The following is a 21399-nucleotide window of genomic DNA, read 5'->3' as shown; positions in this document are numbered from 1 at the left end:
CACAGCTAATAATAACTTTGGACATTCAGTGTTTCTCCAAATGCCTTGTTTCACCTGCGGACTCACTTACTGTAAAGCTTAAACATAACAGTAGAATGCCACCAAACATACTCCCTTTAAAAAGTGTCATAGTGAGATGGATGCCATGCTGAGTTTTTTTTTCCCCTGGGCTTTCTTTTGTCTCCTGACCACATGGCCTGGGGGTGGGGCCTAGGGGTGGGACTTCCTGCTGTAAAAGAGCGTGTCCCAGGACCGCGCGCCGTTAGGCGTGCGAAATTCTCAAACTTTGTATCTGGCCTTAATATGGTAAATAGGAAAGCCAATTAGATTTGCATAAGCCAGGGAGTCAGGAAAGTTTTAAGGATCAGATCATACTTTTGCACTATTAAAGAGCAGGCCGGGTAGGTGGGGCTCGTCAGCCATGGAAGGCAGCCCATCTCGGAGAAGGAAAACTCCGATTTCAAACCTCCACTGCCTTGTGGCTATATCCACCGATGGAAAAGGCTTCAGGAGTTAACCTCGAGGCAAAATCCGGAGCTGGAGTCCCGAAGGCAGCTCGTGTCGTTCTGCCAACTCCTGCGACGTTGCTGGAACCAGTCGTATTGGCTCTTGCCTTTCCATTGGACCATTTCAGCAACGTGGAGAGGGGGGATTTGCTGCTTGGGTAACAGCCTATCCTCCATATTACCTTACCCGGGCTTCATGCTCTGGAGAGGACACTCCTCGATTCAGAGCATGTTGCCATAGTCTCTCAAGACTGAAGGGTGCCTATGATGAGTCTTTCTTTTGTTTACTGTTTCTCAGAGTGGTCTTTGTTTGATCCTTTTTAGTACTTAACTTATTGTTTTTAGCTTTAAATATTGTCTTTTAATGATGTAAACTGCATTTGGTCTCTTTTTAAGGAAAAAAAGTAGAGTAAAAACATTTTTAAACAAACAAACTTGAGGGTAACCAGCACTTGAGCAAATATTCTAGATCCTCACACAGAGATGTTTGTTAATTTTTATCTCCCACCAACATTCAGGAATTTTGAGTGCATCCTATATCCTACATAAATGTATTGAAACTTACAGTGACTATTCTGTATAATGTTTGTTGTAGCCCTTATTTTATTAGAATTATTTTTACAGCATCTTCAAATACATGAGTTTTTGGTCTAGGAAATAGACATTAGACATTAGCAAGAGCTCTAATGAGGATTACTGGAGCATGTTTAGCAACTTTTCTACACCGAATTGGCTTTCTGTTCAGCGTTCTCTCATTCATTCTTTGGCACACCAAATAGCAGTCTTGTGTTCAAGGCCCATCCATTTTCCCTGAAAACATGGCTCGCAATGATATTTTTCAGTTGGACTGATGGCTGCTTCCTAGAAGTGGCAAGTTATGCTACTTGTGTGGTACCGCTGTCCTGGCTTCTGAAGCTTGTCACTTCTGTCAATATTGAAGTGGCAGCAATATTGACCTTGGCTGAAACTGAATGTGGCTGCGTTCAAGACTGCAAAACAAATTCCAACAGCATTACAACTCCATCAGAGCAGGAGTGTGAAAGATGAGGAAATCCTACTATGCAGCATAGAATCACATACATAGGCGTGTGGGGGATACTGACACCCAGCAGTTATTGTGTGCTTTTCTCATGTGGTGATGGAAGTTCAGAATTTAATGAGCAACAAAGTGCCAACTCAGGAAATCAGCACTTGTGTCCTGTGCGTTAACATCTGAGCACTGGGATTAGCATCGCAGAATGTGTGGTCTTCTCCATGTGTTCCCAAATGTCTGGTATGTGACTCTGTATGTGTCTCTGTGCAATTGTACAGGTGTGCACTAGGAACACACAAAGCTGATTGTTCTACTTTCTATAATGTAAACATTTTTTAAAAGAAACAAGTCCTTCCATCCTGGTTTTGAATGTGTGCTTTTAATTCCTTAAATGTCAATTAATTTGTATGCTGTTCTGTGCTCATTCTGTAATACATACAAAGGCGGACACATTTTGTATGTTTGTTTCTCACATGCAGACATTTTACAAGCACTTTCTATCAAATGTGCTTTTTGTATACTGTTTTCCTTAATATATACCTTTTTATATACTGTTCTCTGTAAGGTGTGCTTTTTGTCCATTTTTAAAAACTAGAACACTCAATTGCAAAATTAAAAAGGGGGGGACTGAAGGATTCTCAGCATTAGGGTGATTCATATTAAAAAGTAAAGCAAAGACATTTTCCCACGTCCCTTGTATACCCAGACATTCTTTCCTTCAAATACAGTACTATAATAGTTATACTTTCCCCCCAGATGTTAGTTTAAGGTAGGCTCTTTCTATATTTTCATGCTTCTTTCTAAATAAGACAGAAACTTTAAAATAAATATATAAATATATAAATAAACAAAAATATTAGGTTTAGGATTCTTATACCAAACAATCCTAGTAGCTAAAATTCAAAATAAAAAATTACAAAATATTCAAAATTACGCATCCTTATTACAAATCAAGGAACTGTTTTCTACATGTATTTGCACCATTTGCTTGTGCCACTTTTTATAATTCTGCACATGTACAGTAATCAGGTTAGTGAACTGTGAAGGATGGTGTGCAATGTGCAATAAAGAAAATTGGGAAGAGTTGGGCTGAATCTGCAATATCCGGGGTTCAACAAATATACTTACTATGGCAGGCATGGAACCAGGTTGATGAACGTGACAAGCACTCAGACTTTCTCCCAACTTGGAAACTGCAGAAATTGACGGACTGCCTGGGCAGTTGTGTGATGGCCCCTGCTCTTTCACACACTCCAGTGTTGGAGGCATGCTGGGAATTTGTTTCATCCTTGCAAGGCAAAGTTTGGAAAAGAAAGAAGCATTGGGTGCTGCCTAGAATCACCAAGTGTGCTTTCAGGTGCTTATATCCAGAGCTCAGAAATGTCTCTCTTCTAGACTGCAAATCAGGAAAAACCCACCTAGCAAATAAGATTTTTCCTAGGGATTATGTCCGGGTGACACACTGTGACTTGAGAGCAAGAGTCTTTTAGTACCAGATACTTATTATCATCCACATAAATAACATCACCGGAGCTACAAAGAAGATCTTGGTTACATTCTATCAAGTAGCATTGGGCTACCCTCACCAAAGGAGGCTCTTGCTCTTGGCTCTATGCCCTCACTGTTACTGGGGTTGCTATGGCAACAGTTTCAGCTGCCTCCATGGTAGCTCCCTTATGCTGTACACAATATATCTTCTTTGGCTGACTGGAATTTCCCCCTTTTTGTCAGTCAGTCCCTTGCCTTTTGGGTCGGACACTGGGCCCGAAAGTGTCCTTTATACCTGCACCCATAACATTGTTTGTTGGGTCTGGCTTCAAAATATGGGACTTTGCTAACCTTTCCCTCATAGCTATTATGTTCCCAGCGACTCAGCTCTGGGGATGAGGGCTTGCCTTTAAAATGGTTTCCAGTAGCTTGGGTGTTTCTGAGGTATTCCTTACTATGTGGGATCCCTCTCTTCCTGTCCTCCCACACTTTCCTGCCAATTTTTACTTCAGAAAACCTGGGGTTTCTTATTTGATTAATGGAATCTGCATTTTCACTTGCTTCCAGTACATTTCTAGAATTTTTGTCTTTCACTAAATAACATAAATCGCCAGCCAAAACAGAATAGAATTGCTCCAGCCCTATCATGTTTTTCATTTGATCTAACGAAGTGACATTCTTTCTCTCCAACCACTTCTCCAAATATTGAGCTAATTTCACCCCCAATTGGGAATAAGATTCATCAGGCTTTTTTGTCAGGGCATGAAATTTTCGCCTCAGGTGTTCAGCATTGATACCTTATCTCGAATAAACCATTTTTCTATAAGCCTCAAAGTCCCTTGCCTGCTCTAGGGGCATCTGTGAATACAAATCTGCTAAATCTCCACTTATTTGGCATCTCAGCAATATCACTCTTTCTTCTTCTTTCACATTAAAATACCAGCAGGCGCATTCAAAGGAAATTAGAAAGGATTCTGGGCAATCACATTTTCTATATTGGGGAAATTTCTTTAGGTCTATTTTTGAGAAATTTCCCTCAGCATTGCTCTTATTATTATTGTTATTTTGAGATACCAGTTCCAATTGTCTCATTTGTAATTGAAAGTCCATTTCTTTTTGTCTTAATTCCATTTATTTGGCTTAATCCTCAGCTCAGACTTTTTCTCTTTCCAATTCTAATTGATTTTTCAAAGCTAACTCTCTCAATTTACATTCTTGTTCCAATTTCCACTTTTCAAACTCATGGGAGATTGGGTCACTTTCTTTCCCTAAGGCACCCTCACGTGTCTCCACATCTAGAGGAACTCCATTTCCTTCCATTTCCTAAGGTATCTTGTGCCTCTTGAGGGTCAATTGCTTCCATCACTTATCTTTTTGCTTCTTTTAGGTGGCATACATATAGGTTTTTATTTGAATAAGAGTCAGGCCTCGGTTTAAAATACTTTTTCTTTCTGAGTTACTGCTACTATGTAGCTCCTCCCTTGGCAGCTTAGGATGGCTACACTTGTTCTGGCACCCGCCAGCCACGCTGTTCCTTGGTCTCAGACACTTTCTTGCCTCCAGACACAAGAGACTTTTTTGATTTGTTTCAAGCCTCAGCTTGTTCCTATTACAGTGGTGCCCCACTTGACGACGATAATCTGTTCCAGCAAAATCGCTGTAGAGCGAAATCGTCATCAAGAGAAATAAAAAAACCACTGAAATGAGTTGAAAACCAGTTCAATGCATTCCAATGGGGAAAATAACTGCTCATTTTGCAAAGATCCTCTATAGGGCGGCCATTTTCCGATGCCTGTACGCAAAAACATTGTCGTCAAGTGATTTCATTGTCTACTGGGGTAATCGTCAAGCAGGGCACCACTGTACCTTGGATATGTTTTGACCCTGGCATCCACTTTTTCCCCCCTCTCTCAGAGTCTTGGGTTCTAAGCTAGCCCACTGGGTCTTTTCAACCCCTGAGGTAATTTCTAACAGAATTTCCTTTCACAGTCCCTATCTTTAGTTCTCCCAAGATCTGAGATCCAAAGCCTTGCCACTAAGCTTTTCCCCAAAAGCTCTAGCGAGTTACCCACTTCTTCACTTCAGCTCTCTAACTAAAAGATACCCTTGACTCAGGAAAATTCATTTTCAACTTTGGCTTTACTGGAAACTATTTTCGTATCCCACCACTGGACACCACTTGTGATGTTTTCTTTGTGGCCCCTGCCTGCTTCATCACACAAGGAGCTCATGCTATGCCTTCTGACCACTTGAGGCAGTTCCTCTTTTTATCGCTGCCACCAGTGGATGTTCTTTTATCCACAATACCAATAATTGTAGAGAAACACTTGTCTGATTACGGTCAACAAAAGTTATTTATTATTTATATATTAAGGTGAATTAAAGTTGCTCAGGATCACAGATGTTCCTTATTTAATGCTTATAATCAAATCATTCAAGTGTCAGATATTTTCTACATAAACAATCACCACCTACTATATTTATTGATCTTAACCAGCTTATCACTATTAATTATCTCTTATCACTATCTCCCTGACTATTTATCTCTCTCTCGCTCTTCAGTTTCTCTCCACCGCTCTCAAGAACCATCAACTACTCCCCCCCCCTTCTGTCTCTTGCCAAGCCTCTTATCTCTGGTGACTTCATCCCTCCGCTCCTCTCATAGGCTCATGTAAATGAGACTCTGAATGTGATTGACAGGAGTGAAGTGGGGCGACTGCCACAGACATCCTTCTGTCAAACCCAGCCCTTCTCTTTGGAAAGCTTGGGAAGATATTATCATGAGGTACTGCTGGCCAAAGGTGCCTTATGTGTATACAAGCTCAACAAGCTTCCCGCCATCACTGACTTTTCCCTTGGGAATGGAGCTGGAACATTTGCCACATTTACCAAAAAAGTATATTTGTCCTCAGATTGTGATGTCCAACAGTACACAGCCATATCAGCCCTCTGTGAAAAGAGTAGGTGCAAAGCTACCTGATGAGTCATTCATACATGGAAGTCAGTTCAGATGTTGAACATGTATGTGCTCATACACCTAGAGAAAGTAAATAATTATTTGTTTTATTTATTGTTTAATTATATTCATATCCCGCCAATCTAGTGACAAAGCACTACTCTGGGCAGCTAACAACAATGGAAAACGCAGGCCCACCCACCAACTACAAACACACAAATAATAAAAACCAGCAAAGGAAAAACCTCAGAGGCAATGGCAAACAAAATTCAAATTACAACTCATGGATCCATGATAGTGTTACAGGGGGAGGATCTTCCTGAAGGCCTCTTTGAAAAGCTCATGTTTCATATGTTTCCTGAAGGTCAAGAGGGAGGGAGCAACAGGCAAATAGTTCCAAAATGTTGCAGCCTCCACCAAGAAAACCTGATTTCTGGTAGTGATTTTCGAGGCCTTCCTTGAGGTGACTGGCCACAACCACAAATCCTCAGTAGACCAGGTAGCACAGGTTGACAATTTTAAGAGAGATGCTCTGACATGTTGCAAGGTCCTAGCCCGTTAAAATGACCTTGCTACCTTAATTGTTAATTATAGCAGTTTCATGCTATTTATTTCTGTGCTATGAGCTCTGACAAGTTTTTCTTCACCCTCTTGACTATGTTTCATTCTAATTTAGTGGTTTTCTTTATTCTCAGTGTACCTGCAGTCTGTGTACTTTATTAACTACGTACATAGAGTAAAATTTAATATATGTGTTAAGAAACCTAGTTTTACTTTGTTTTGCTTTTTTAAATCTAAAAGAGGATTGCATTACATGTAAAAATCACATAAATACATGTCCTTCAGGTCTCCACCTAAGTTAAAGGTTTCTGAAATGTGATACTCAGTGGAAAGCTTAATTCGGCAGAGATGAACACAACAGACACACCAAATCTTGCAAAGTCAATAGCAGGTGATGTGCTTCTTTCCCCAAAGGGAGAGCACTATCTGTAATGTTCCATGAACACACACATGATGTTCTCAGACATCCATTAGGGCAGCCGTGGATATTCAGAATGCAACTCCCATATTAACCTGTTAACACACAAACATCCTTGCTCATCCCCACAATTTGTAAGCCTTTCCTCTGGCGTTCTGAGAAAGGAGTATGTTTCACCTTAACAAACACTTTGTTTCCCACTTTTCCCTTCTGCTGCAATGAACTGCCATGCTATGAAACTAATGTGATACATACTTTATGATAGGAATTTTTCTAACACTGCAAAGTATATTCAAATATTGCAACAATAGTATATAAAAACAGTGCATTTTGAGCAGCCAATGCTGCTTGCAAGCAAAGCAAAAGACAGCTTTTATTCCATTCTGTCTCTCAACATATGCTTCATTTCAGATTTGTAGTAAATAATATTTTTCTAGAAATACATTCAATCTGGCCACAGTGGAACATGACAGCAGCCAACCACATAAACAGAACAGCTGGCTCTTTAGTTCAAGCTTACCTTTCAAAATATATACTCTCCAAGCAAAAGAGAAGGGGAAAACAGCAGTGCTTTGCAGCAATTCGTTGTATCTCATTAATTGTTTTCTTCCCTCCCTCTAGGTTTTCGCGTTTTTTTTCCCCTACATTTTTCTTGACATATTTGTGCATTAGAGCTATTGTTTCTCCTTTAGACCATCTGAAGTGATGTGCTTATCCTAGGGGTGGCTGGGTGGAGCAATGTTGTACCACTCAAGAAAATGAGAGAAAAAGAGAGACTGGGCACAAGGAGATTGGGCATAACAACTCTGCTAACTGTATTGTACCTCCTACACTGGCCTCATAGATTTATCATCTGAGGAAGGTAGACGTGTGGAGGAAACTGCTAGTCCACCCTACTAGTGGCTGTATATGCTGCTCCAGGCACAACATCTTGAGATTCCACAAGATGTTTTGTTTCAAATGTCTCACATCTGACTGGAAGGAGAATACCTTGGTCTTTTAAATAGTGCCTTCCTGTGTGCTCTTTTTGTGCTTTTCTTGTCCAGTGGGTACAGAGAGTAAAGAAGTAGGGCCAGCAGAGAAGAACAGCCCCTCCAAATCTGATGGACTATATAGTACAGTCATTTGGAAGTTGAGTCATGGCAACTGGACTTCTTTCTTATTAGGTTGAAATGTTTTACTACACATCCAAGAAGCTTCTTCAGTCTGAGGAGCATTGGTAAGAAATCCCTGATATATCTCCTACAAACTCTCCTCAGACTAAAGAAACTACTTGGATAAACAGGGAAATGTTTCAACCTAATAATAGTACAGTCATATTGTCATTGTTACTCCATGCAACGAACAAGGAAAAAAGTCAAAGAAAAGAAGCTTGAGGTGGTCCTATGCAGCAAAAATGTAGAAGTTGAGGGAATCACATGAGTTACTTTGTAGATCAATTTCCAGGCCGTGGAATGTATCCCGATTTGGTCCAGAGGGATCTGTATCACATACAATTTGTGTTGTGCTAGTACTGAAGCAATTTCTAGTCATTGCATTGAAAAATCAAAATGGTCATAACAACATTTGTTTGCTCTGATGTATATGTGAACTTCTGATTTTCAGCTAAACATTAGAAACATTAGAAAGACAAAGCCATTTGCCAATGGAATCTACTGCCTCAAAGCATGGTAGGCTCTCCTTCACTGAAGATTTTATGCTCTATGGAAATAAAAAAAGCCCTGCTCAGGCCTTAGGAACTAAAAGCTATGGTTCCTTCATTGAATCAATCCATTCCATCTTTAGTCTTCCTCTTTTCCTCTTCCCTTTCACTTTTTCTAGCATTATTGTCTATTTTAGTGTGTCATGTCTTCTCATGATAGCCCCAGCGTAGTTTTTTTCCACTGTTGGCAAGAATTCAAGCTCCATTTGGTCTTCAGCCCATTTACTTGTTTTTCTCACTTTCTATGGTATCCATAAAGCTCTCCTCCAACACTGATTTCTATGTATTCATTGTTTGTTTGTTTTTTCATGATGAGAACTTTTGGAGGTCAGTAATTCCTGCAAGTTGGAAGAACATAACAACTACCCATCACAAATTGATTTGTGAATTCATTTCACTTTGCCATGGAACCAAGTATGTTGATTCCACTTTGATCCAGACTTTATGCCAATCAGTCTGAATTAGGGTGATTTATTTCAAAATTTTTCATTTGTCTGTATCAGGTGTACATTGCTATAAAAAGATGATCAAGAAGTAAGGAGGTGGAGAGTCATCCCTTCTTCAAAGGCTCCTTCTCATGTCAAAAATAGAGTGTCTGAAAATTCAGCACAGCACAGGAATACTTTGATTCATTCTCCCTAAACATATGCTCATATATTCTGTACTATATGATGAAATATAATAGAATGTATATGAAATATGAGGGTTTGTCTTGTTTATTTCCATCTTCCTCCAATTTACAGCCTGAAAAAGCTGGGTTTTTAAACTACAGCTTCCCAAAAAGAGCATTGGTGAGTTCTGAGCACCCCAGTCACTCCTAATTAGATTAATTTCTGCCTTACTTCAATAATTATGCACATAATTGTTCTGGAAATTTAGCTGTGAGTAGGTCAGGTACAAAAGTAGAGCCCTTTAAATGTTCCATTCTCTTGTTGGTCTGTTCCTTGATTTTGAAAGCTGTCACGTACAGTATGGGTTTGTATACACATTTAAAGCTGAACTAGAACATAAAAGATATTGAAGCTGTTAACAGAACATTGTGATTCAAAAGCTTTAGTCAAAATGAATTGTCTTTCCACTGCAAATATTTGAAATATGTGTCAGCTGTTTTCTAGTTAAAGTGAAACCTTATATTTTGTAAAAGTCAATATAAACTGAAGAATAATGGTGAATTTTCATCTACCCGGCTAGAAGGTTGTTCAACTCAATTGCAAAATGGGCATGGATTTATTTGATGTATGCCAAGGTCAGGTAACTCGAATCAATTATGAAGAGATTGTGTGTAGCCCTTCCTTTGCTAGTCATTATTACAGTCTTGCTACTTTAAGGAGACCATGCAGTGTGAGGTTGTTTATTTTCTGTGCTAAGATGAAGGGATGAAATATGTAATCGTTCTTCAGTTCCATTTTGGGAATAGTCTTGTCAGCAGTTTCCAGTGGCAAGTTATACGTGGCTTGTTTGTACCCGAACAGAGCTTCAATCCATTCCCATTCAACTTCCTCCAAGCTCTCTTTTAAAAACAACAACAAAACAAACCCTTTTCTCTCTCTTTTTGTTTCCCTTAATTTCAGCAAAACCATTTCAAAGTGGACAGTATCTGGACATCTTTGGAATTACAAGAGACCAAGCTGGGGAATATGAGTGCAGTGCTGAAAATGATGTCTCAGTTCCAGATGTAAAAAAAGTAAAAGTCACAGTAAACTGTAAGTCATGTTCATGAGTGTGTGAGTGTGTGTTTGTGTGTGCAAGAGAGAGAGAGAGAGAGATGGAGGGAGGGAGGGAGAGAAAGAGAGAGAGAGAGATTCTGTATATGGATAAGTATATAAACTGGTATGTATATTTGTGTAGAACCATAGGAATTAATATTATGATTTAAAGAACTGTACAATAGGACCTCCGTATCTGCAGGATTAATAACTGGAGATTCATATATCCACGGTCTAAAAATATATTAAATGAAATAACAAACAAACCCACAAATGTATATTTCCAGGATGTATTACTACAAGTGGCTACTAGAAGGCTATGGTCCACAACAGTGTGCTTTTGTCAAAACTTCTGGAGAGACTGTGTTATGGTACTTGTCCCACACCACAATACTGCTCCCACCCCGTGAACTTGTATTCCACCCAGTGAAACAGTTAGAGTGGGCTTAATTTTAGGATCTTTCTCACTTATCTGGCCATCATAGCAGGTAAGCTGATGTTTCATGCTTTTCTGTGCTTCAGCATACATATTCCAGTACTGAATCATGTCTTTCAGGCCATAAAGTTTCCGGTCCAAGTCTTGAAATCTTTAGCCCTCATTATATTGTCATTAACAATGACTACAGGTTGCATCTTCACACTCTCACACAAGAGCAAGATCTAGTGGAAGCATCAGATGCAGTCTTCTTTCCCCACTGCAGCCCTCCAAGTGCCTCAAAATTGTTTCTAAATAGCCCAAGGGATTCCGAGTGAGAGGGTGACAATCCCAAGATTATGTATAGGGTTGTACAGTATTGGATTTAGGCCTTTATTCCCCCATCCTTTTGTTAATTTTTTCAGAATGTGTGCAAGGAAAGGGAAAAAATGGATTCAGTGGGGGGGGGGGAACCTTCCTGTGTTCCACACATGTGCATGCATGTTACAATGGAATGTTTTACTAACAGCTATCAGATTTCCAAAAAGTATCATTCCTATTCCATGTATCATCCCTATTCCAGTGAAGTGGAAAAATGGCAGCCACTAGCTGAAAGGAGAAGCAGTAGCAAAAGGAAAGGATGAGGGAGGGATTAAACTAGTTAAATCTTGTACATATATTACAAGGGAACTACCAGACATTCTTTTTTTTAATGGATTAATCCAACAGTTTTGTTACATTTTGCATTTAAAGGACTACAGCTACATGGAATGAAGTACACAGTGAGTGCTATTCACAGAGGCCTTCCACACAGGCACATTGTGAGTTGGTTTCAACAAGAACTGCACAAAGTATTGCACATTTGTCTCACACAAATAGTGCAACACCAAGCAAAGCTACTCCTGAGTAACTTTATGTTATGCAGAGACATGTAGAATTCCAGCTATAGAAAATGTATGTTCCACAGCCTAATGTATAAAGTAGTTTATTTATTTTATTTTAAAATAAATAGAATAATTAAATAAGTAAATGTCGACAATGTGCTTCCCTCAGGATACATGTCATCTTCCACTCCCCTGGGGACATTCCTCCCATATGCTTCCTAAATTTAAAAAAAAATGCTTCAAAATCTCTCCTGATTCCTCTAGGAGGCATGGACGAGGGGAAATTTACAACATTTTACACACAACAAACCCCTTTTCTTTGTTTTTCCCCCCGTAAATTCAGCTAGCAGGCACAAGGGAGTTGGTGTAATTTTTTTCTAAGTAAAATTTAGAAGGATGTGATGGTGTCTCAGGACCATATATGGCCCTCCAAGCTTCAGGAATGGGCCTGTGTGTGCCCTAGATCTCTACATGTTACTCGCCACTGCTATAAAGGTTTCTTGCATCCAGCCAGAAAGCAGAATTGGAGGAGGCCTGTGTAAGTGATGCTGATGATCTAGAAGAAGTAATTCTATTAATGAAAAAATTGACACCTCCTAATTGCAAGGGCTGATTTCAGAATAGCAACTTTGTAAACAACATTGTAAATCAACATAATTGCAGGTATAATACACAGCAGAAAATGTAATTTAAAGGATAAATGAAATCATAGGGCATCAGATGTAGTAACTCTACACATTTCCATAAACTGCAGGTCAAATTTGATCTTCATCTATTCCTCTTCCTCTCTCTTCAGTTTCCTCATTTCTCTGAAGTTTACCATGCTGACATTATGTTAATTGACACATATCTACACCAGACTGTGAATCTTCTGTACTGGTCAGAGAGCCACATAGCACTTTCTTTGGGAAAATGGGCTGATATCTAAGAGGTAGATTCTGTTTCCAGAAGCCAGTTCTAAGAGTGGAGGTAGAAGAAGGCAATATTCCCTCCCCTCCCTCTTGGGCCCAAAAAAAACCTGTTGCAGGGGGTTGGGAATCTCCCCAACCAGTTTTCAGGATCTCAGAGGAAGATAGTGGTGAGGAAAGAGGAAGAAACTCCCAGTGCTACTGTAAACATCGCAGTTAAATCCAGCCTTTAGCCCCTATTATGTTATAGAATCTCTTCAAGCTACATTAAATATGACCCAGTCTGTTTGATTCACAGGGATTATACATCAGCTTTGGTCCTCAGATGTTCTTGGACTACAACTCCCAGAAACTATGGTGATGGGCTGAACTGGTTTCTGGGACTTGTAGTTCAAGATAAACTAGAGTCCCAAGTATGGACAGCACTGTTATGTGTTTGTATTCATTTCATTCATTCTTTGTTGTTGTTTAGTCGTTTAGTCATGACTGACTGTTCATGATCCCATGGACCAGAGCACACCAGGCCCTCCTGTCTTCCATTGCCTCCCGGAGTTGGGTGAAACTGATGTTGGTTGCTTCGGTGACACTGTCCAGCCATCTCATTCTCTGTCGTCCCCTTTTCGTCCTACCTTCGCACTTTCCTAACATCGGTGTCTTTTCCAGGGAGTCTTCTCTTCTCATGGGATGGCCAAAGTATTGGAGCCTCAGCTTCAGGATCTGTCCTTCCAGTGAGCACTCAGGGTTGATTTCCTTTAGAATCGATAGGTTTGTTCTCCTTGTAGTCCAGGGGACTCTCAAGAGCCTCCTCCAGCACCACAATTCAAAAGCATCAATTCTTCGGTGGTCAGCTTTCTTTATGGTCCAGCTCTCACTTCCGTACATCACTACAGGAAAAACCATAGCTTTGACTATTCAAACTTTTGTTAGCAAGGTGATGTCTCTGGTTTTTGTTGAGGTTTGTCATCGCTTTCCTCCCAAGGAACAGGCGCCTTTTAATTTTGGGGCTGCTGTCACCATCTGCAGTGATCATGGAGCCCAAGAAAGTAAAATCTGTCACTGCCTCCATATCTTCCCCTTCTGTTTGCCAGGAGGTGATGGGACCAGTGGCCATGATCTTAGTTTTTTGCATGTTGAGCTTCAGACCATTTTTTGCACTCTCCTCTTTCACCCTCATCACAAGGTTAATTAATTCCTCCTCACTTTCTGCCATCAGAGTGGTGTCATCTGCATGTCAGAGGTTGTTGATATTTCTTTCAGCAATCTTAATTCTGGCTTGTGATTCCTCCAGTCCCGGCCTTTTGCATGATGTATTCTGCATATAAGTTAAATAAGCAGGGAGACAATATGCAGACTTTTCGTACTACTTTCCCAATTTTGAACCAATCAGTTGTTCCATATCCAGGTCTAATTGTTGCTTCCTGTCCCACATATAGATTTCTCAGGAGGTAGATAAGGTGGTCAGGTACTCCCATTTCTTTAAGGACCACAGCTGTGGTCCACACAGTCAAAGGCTTTTGCGTAGTCAATGAAGCAGAAGATGTTTTTCTGGAACTCTCTGGCTTTCTCCAAATCCAGCTCATTTTAGCAATCTGGTGTCTAGTTCCTCTGCCCCTTCGAAATCCATCTTGTACTTCTGGGGTTTTCGGTCCACGTACTGCTGAAGCCTATCTTGGAAGATTTTGAGCATAACCTTGCTAGCGTGTGAAATGAGTGCAATTGTACAGTAGTTGGAGCATTCTTTGGCACTCCCTTCTTTGGGATTGGGATGTAAACTCATCTTTTCCAGTCCTCTGGCCACTGCTGAGTTTTCCAAACTTGCTGGCATATTGAGTGTAGCACCTTAACAGTGTCATCTTTTAAGATTTTAAATAGTTCAACTGGAATGTCATCACCTCTACTGGCCTTGTTCTTAGTCATGCTTTCTAAAACCCACTTGACTTCACTCTCCAGGATGTCTGGCTCAAGATCAACAACCACGCTATCTGGGTTGTTCAGGACATCCAGATCTTTCTGGTATAATTCTTCTTGCCACCTCTTCTTGATGTCTTCTGTAAAGTCCCTACCATTTTTGTCCTGTATTATGTCCATCTTTGCGCAAAATGTTTCTTAATATCTCCAATTTTCTTGAACCGATCTCTGGAGTTTCCCTTTCTATTATTATCCTCTATTTCTTTGCACTGGTCATTTAAGAAGGCCCTCATGTCTCTCCTTGCTATTCGTTGGAAGTCTGCATTCAATCTTCTGTAACTTTCCCTATCTCCCTTGCATTTTGTTTCCCTTCTCTTCTCTGCTATTTGTAAGGCCTCGTTGGACAGCCACTTTGCTTTCTTGCATTTCCTTTTCTTTGGGATGGTTTTTGTTGCTGCCTCCTGTACAATATTATGAGCCTCTATCTAAATTTCTTCAGGCACTCTGTCCACCAAGTCAAGTTCCTTAAATCTGTTCTTCACTTCCACTGTGTATTCATAAGGGATTTGGTTTGGATTATACCTGACTAGCCCAGTGGTTTTTCCTACTCTCTTCAGTTTAAGTTTGAATTTTGCTATGAGAAGCTGATGATCAGAGCCACAATCAGCTCCAGGTCTTGTTTTTGCCGACTGTATAGAGCTTCTCCATCTTTAGCTGCAGAGAATATAATCAATCTGATTACAGTATTGGCCATCTGGTGATTTCCATGTGTAGAGTCACCTTTTGTGTTGTTGGAAAAGAGAGTTTGTGATGACCAGCTTGTTCTCTTGACAAAACTCTATTAGCCTTTGCCCTGCTTTGTTTTGAGCTCCAAGGACAAACTTTCCTGTTGTTCCTTTTATCTCTTGACTACCTACTTTAGCATTCCATTACAGCTTTTTCCCACTCTTTTGTTGACTATGAGGGCTACTTCATTCCTTCTACAGGCTTCTTGCCCACAATAGTACTGTAGATATGATAATCGTCTGAATTGAATTCGCCCATTCCCATCCACTGACTTCCAGGATGTCAATGTTTATTCTTGCCATCTCCTGTTTGACCACATACAGCTTACCAAGGTTCATAGATCTTACATTCCAGGTTTCTATGCAGTATTTTTCTTTGCAGCATCGGACTTTCCTTTCACTTCCAGGCACATCCGCAGCTGAGCATCCTTTCGGCTTTGACTCAACTACTTCATTAGCTCTGGAGCTACTTGTGCTTCTCCTCCGCTCTTCCTCAGTACCATTTTGGATGTCTTCTGACCTGAGGGTCCCATCTTCCCGCGTTATATCATTTAGCCTTTTATTTCTGATCATGGGGTATTCTTGGCAAAGATACTGGAGTGGCATTGCCAATTCCTAATCTAGGTGGATTGCATTTAGTCGGAACTCTCCACTATGACCTGTCCATCTTGGGTGTTCCTGCACGGCATAACCCATAGCTTCTCTGAATTACTCAAGCCCCTTCACCACGACAAGGCAACAATCCATGAAGGGGTCATTCATTCTTAGCATCCTAAAGGGCAATTCCATTAAACAAACTAAATTGTCAGATGGCCAGTTCCTCCTATTACTAGCTTCCAGAAACCAGAGACAACAAGAAGGGGAGGCTTCCATTTCAAGTCCTATCTGTGAGTTTTTCCAATGGCAGAATGGAAGCCATGTTATGGGTAGTCTTTGGTCTGGTATAAGAAGGCATTCCTTATTCACTGCATTATGAATGTCTGTGGTATATGAGGTGCTTCTGTCATTGCTGATATCTGCAGGAACACTACACACTATATGTCTAATGTACCTGTGATCAGTCATAGCTTTCTTTCTCTAAAATAAAGTCTGTAAAGATTACAAATGGTAGAGTTACTCCTGTGAAGGAAGTTATTTTTCTTTGTGATTTCAGGATCTCTGTTGCACAGGCACTTCCTCTTAAACACTTCTTGACCTTTCGAAGGTGGCCTCACCTTTCATTTGCTGTAGGTTACTTCAAACTGCTCATAAAATGTTTTAAACATAATCTTTTAAAAAAGAAAAGCAATACATAACAATTCTGAGGTGGACATGATTTTAAAATATGGATGACTGTTCCAAGAGCTGGCTTCTTTTACATGTTTTTTTTCACTTGTCTAATAGCTCCTTACCTCATCTTACTGAATGAAATGCAGAAATAATGTCAACATATGTTCTCTTTTACAAACATATATTCATTCTGACTGAGGAGGAGAGCATTTCAAGCCAAAGCTTAGCTATATTAGAGAAAGATATGCCTTTTGCAGTTACCAGTTATAAGGTATACCTGATTTGCACTGGATGTTAAATATAACTATAGCAGCTGTCCTCTACTTTTTACTCTCTAGGTGTTTCAGTTTGCATTTCCCAGGAGTCTTAACCAACACAGCTTGTAGTCAGGGATAGTGGGAGATCTACTTCAAAAGGTCTAGAAGGCACCAGGCTGGGGAAGTCTGGATTACATAGGATTCTGTTTTAAAATACTGAAGAGGAGAAGGGTGTTGACCACATTGGTAAAAATTGCAGGAAATGCTCCAAGATGGGGATGGGTTGATTCTCTCTCTCTCTCTCTCTCTTCTTTCTCAGTACCTATATGATGCAAAAGGAAATAAGAATCAGCCCAGAGCCCCCTGCCATCTGTAATTTTTGCATCCACTGCTGGGGTTTCTGGTGTGTTTTGTTTTTTAAGAGATCCATTTGCAGAGTGTTCACTTGAACTGATGCAGAAAAACTGCCATGCCAGCACACACTCATAGGAATGGAGAGCAAGGAGTCTTCATGGGCAAGACTTCCTTCCTTCCTTCCTTCCTTCCTTCCTTCCTTCCTTCCTTCCTTCCTTCCTTCCTTCCTTCCTTCCAACAGCTTAAGAACAAAGAGCAAATGGCCCCCTCTGTTGGTAAGACTTCTTTATTAAAAAAGAGAATGAGACAAGCAAAAGAAAGAAGGAAACCTTTATTGACATACGTATTATTAGGTAGTTCTAAATTCTCCTCTTCTAAAGGAACCTCATGGTGCAGTGGTTAAACCGCTGTACTGCAGCCAAAACTGTGCTTATAACCTGAGGGTCAATCCCCAGTAGCCGGCTCAAGGTTGACTCATCCTTCTATCCTTCCGAGGTTGGTAAAATGAGTACCCAGATTACCGGGGTGGGGTGGGGAGGGGGATGTGTAGCTGTATAATTAACTTGTAAACTGCCCAGGGAGCACTTTAAATGCTATGGGGCAGCATATAAGCAGCACACTTTGCTTTTTAAGCACGCCTCCTACAGGGCTGCAATAGAGTTGCAAACAATAGAGCTTCTCTCTTCTCACCCTGTGTGGCCAGTTCATGTGATCCGATTTGGGGAAACCCAAGTTTCCTGGTGCAACAACACAACAAGTAAATGAGAGCGAATTCACATTTCCATCACCTTGGAGGAGGCACTCACAGATTGAAACTAAGTGAAATTGTTTATTCAGTAACAGTGTCTGCAGAACACAAAATGTTATGGTTCTCTGACTGCACTACATATTCACTTCCTACCACTTGTCAGAACTATTTTTCAACGAGTGTGAATGGTAGTGAGCTCAATAAAGTATCCTGTAGAACAGTGGTCTCCAACCTTGGGCCTCCCAATGTTCTTGGACTTCAACTCCCAGAAATCCTGGCCAGCAGAGGTGGTGGTGAAGGCTTCTGGGAGTTGTAGTTCAAGAACATCTGGAGGACCAAGGTTGGGGATCACTGCTGTAGAACATCTTGGCTGCTGCCATTGGTGTTGTCAACGTTCAGGCCGCCTTTTGCTATGAAAAGCATCCTGTTTCCTGCTGGCAATGCAGGCACAGTGTTTGCGGCAACATCAGGCAATTTCCTGGTGTTTTGTATTGTGGCAAAATATCCCACGCTCATAAACCTGAGACTTTTTTAAAGAAAAAAGTTCCTGTAATGACCAATCACAACACAAAGCAAGCTAATTGCAAGCTATGGAGCTGAGAGGAGAAATATATGCTCACATTTGTCACTGTTTTGGGGAGGACTTCTGCAAAATACCTACATGGATCCCCTAATCTGACCTTCCGTGGTGACAGGCACATTGTAGTTCTATGGGAAGCCATGTGCATCCTTTGTCAATTGTTGTCTCACGTGGCTACTCATCCCTGACATGGACAAAAAGCATGATAACTGTTATTAAATACAGTAATTTAGAGCAGTGGTTCTTAACCTTTGTTACTCGGATGCTTTTGAACTGCAACTCCCAGAAACCCCAGTCAGGACAGCTGGTGGTGAAGGCTTCTGGCAGTTGCAGTCCAAAACTCCTGAGTAACCCAAGGTTAAGAACCAGTGATTTAGAGAATACATATACTAACAGCCAGAATAGGAGAATCACGGTAGAGATTTTAATTCAGCGGAACCATAATAGACAGTTTCTCTACATTGGAAAATAAATTCATTAGTGATGCATTTTTGTATAGAAATATTATTTTGTGCCACCCAAGCCTGTGAGGCTTAAAGTGTATTTCTAATGAATAAATGTACACAAATCTCTGGATACATTTTTTAAAATGCATATGTTTGTAAGAGTCTGTTTACATTGGCAATATATCTTAGAATATGCTGTGGTATTAACAAAAAGTGATTTACAGTCATGTGGTACTCACATGGTCTTAGAATCGCTGGGCGTGTCTCCTATGTCTCATGCTCATCTGGTTGTTTTTTAAAGGAGCCGGCAGACCAAACCAGATTATGCTCTTCCTCCATTCAACCCTTGTTCTCAGTTTCTTAAAGTGGGGGCAGCTTCTCCCCTGCCTGCCTGCTGGGTGATTTCCACCTGTCAAATGGGCAGCGGAGTTGGGCACCTTACCTTTTTGTCGTCCTTCTCACACACAGTCATGAGGAAATGCACAGGAAGAAATTTAAGGTGGGCAGGCAGGGGAAAGAGGCAACGTGACTCTGTTCAGCAGCAGCAGCAGCCAGAGAATTGCTGCTGCCACTGCCTTGCCTGCTCATTCCAGGAGGCAACAGTGAAGCCTCAGTTGCAGTGGCCAGCAGACAAAGAGCCTTCCTCTTATCTACCTCTCCTCCCTCCCTGTTGCAATAATGGGGGGGGGGGAGGAGAGAGAACGGACAGTGGACTAGAGAAAGTGCTCCATTCTACACAAACGTAGCAGCTGCTGGCTCTCCATGCGCTTGTACATGTGCTGGTCTCTCCTCTGGCCAACTTGTCCCTTGCTTGCAGCGGCTGGCAGACAGAGAGCCTTCCTCCTACCCATCTCCCCTCCCTCTCTGGCATCGGAGAGACCAAACACATGCACACACGCACACAAACACACACATGGAGAACTAACTGGTGGCATAGAAATGGGGCTTCTGGCAGAGGAGTTAAAATAGCATCCTCTGAAAGTGAATGAGTCGGGGGGGAGGGGGAATGAGCTTTCTCCTAAGTCATGTAGACACTTAAAAAACAAATATTAAAATATGACCCAATTCAAATCTTGTTTCTATTGATAATGGAACTGAGCTCTAAGTTACAAAAGATTCTTGTGGAATCTTAAAGAAGAATATGTTTTATTTGGCAGAAATGTTTGTGGACTACATGAAGTGGGCTAAAGTCCACAAAAGCCTATGCCAGATAAATTTTTATTAGTCTTTTATATGCTGCAAGACTCCATTGTTTTTGCTATAGCAGACATATATAGCTGTTCTCTGGAAATGACTCAAAACGTGTCCAATTGAAATATGCTCACAGGCGTTCTTTAATCCATTGCCATATGCCAGTACATTTTGGGGAATATATACACAAAATGCACATTAATGTCTATGCAGAAAAGAAAGAGTTCTCCCAACCCAATAGCAATACGAGACTGGGAAACTGGCAAATGTAACATGTATTACACTCGCTCACATCACTAGCTTGTTTGGACCATTTCAAGCTAAAGGTAGTAGGTAGCATGCTTGAATGTTCCCACATGTGAAAAGATACTGAAACCTCTATGCTTGGAGATAACTATCCTTTCAGGGAGTGTGATGCCTTTTTCCACCTTCATGTTTTGATTCTCTACCTGCATGGAAGCCCATGTCTCATGGATGACATTTGACCATGTCACATCCGTAAGGAACACATAAGACAGAATACAGTGGACCCTTGACTTACAGACAGCTTGACTTACAGACTTTTTGAGTTACAGACTTCTCTGGCCGCAAAATTTAGGTTTGACTTGCAGACTGAGGTTTGACTTACAGACCAGAAAAAACCCAAAATGGAACAAAAACGGCCTGTTACGGGATTAATCGGTTTTCAATGCACTGTAGGTCAATGGAGACTTGACTTACAGACTTTTTGACTTGAGAACCGCCTTCCAATACGGATTAAGTTCTCAAGTCAAGACCCCACTGTATGACATGGACTAGGAATGTTTTACCATTTACGAAACTGCTGAATAACTGTAATGTGTGGGCTGTTCCCCTGCCTTTCCATCCCTTTCTTTATGAACATCACATTTTGTTCATCAAAGGGAATTTGGGGGGCCAGAGAAAAAGTAACCGGGAGTCCACACACTCCAAAAGAATACAAAACAGAGATTTATTATTTTCAAATTTTCCAACAGTAAAGATGTATGGCAGTCCAACAGATTTCAGCAGAATAAGCCCATTCAATAGAGACTAGTTGTTGTTGCTGTTCCATCATGGAAACCATGCAAGAAACATGGTCATTTTTTTTCTGTTGGCCCCCAAAGAACTTTGTTGGTTCTGAAACTCCCTGAAGAAGGGATCTACTTTTCCAAAAAGAACTGTGATTTATTTTTTTAAAAAAACTTTATTCCCACATTTGCAAGTCAGATAAACAATTAATTTCATTTAATTTCATTGGCAATAAATTAAATTAATAAATAAAAT

The 21399-nt window shown here is 40.7% G+C and overlaps 1 protein-coding gene across 3 annotated transcripts in view; it reads left to right on the top strand.

Moving 5' to 3' along the window:
* Nucleotides 1–21399, top strand: part of NEGR1 (neuronal growth regulator 1) — a 600158-nt gene that overhangs the window by 402911 nt on the left and 175848 nt on the right. For all 3 annotated transcript variants that reach the window (XM_020795257.3, XM_020795256.3, XM_078392980.1), the window contains exon 4: nt 10236–10367. In XM_020795257.3, coding sequence (XP_020650916.1) covers nt 10236–10367 — 132 coding nt within the window. The remainder of the gene's footprint in view (nt 1–10235; nt 10368–21399) is intronic.

Source organism: Pogona vitticeps, chromosome 4 (genome assembly GCF_051106095.1).
Source record: "Pogona vitticeps strain Pit_001003342236 chromosome 4, PviZW2.1, whole genome shotgun sequence".
NCBI lineage: Eukaryota > Metazoa > Chordata > Lepidosauria > Squamata > Agamidae > Pogona > Pogona vitticeps.
Note: the sequence above shows the minus strand (reverse complement) of the source record. Positions and strands in the feature narration are given on the sequence as shown.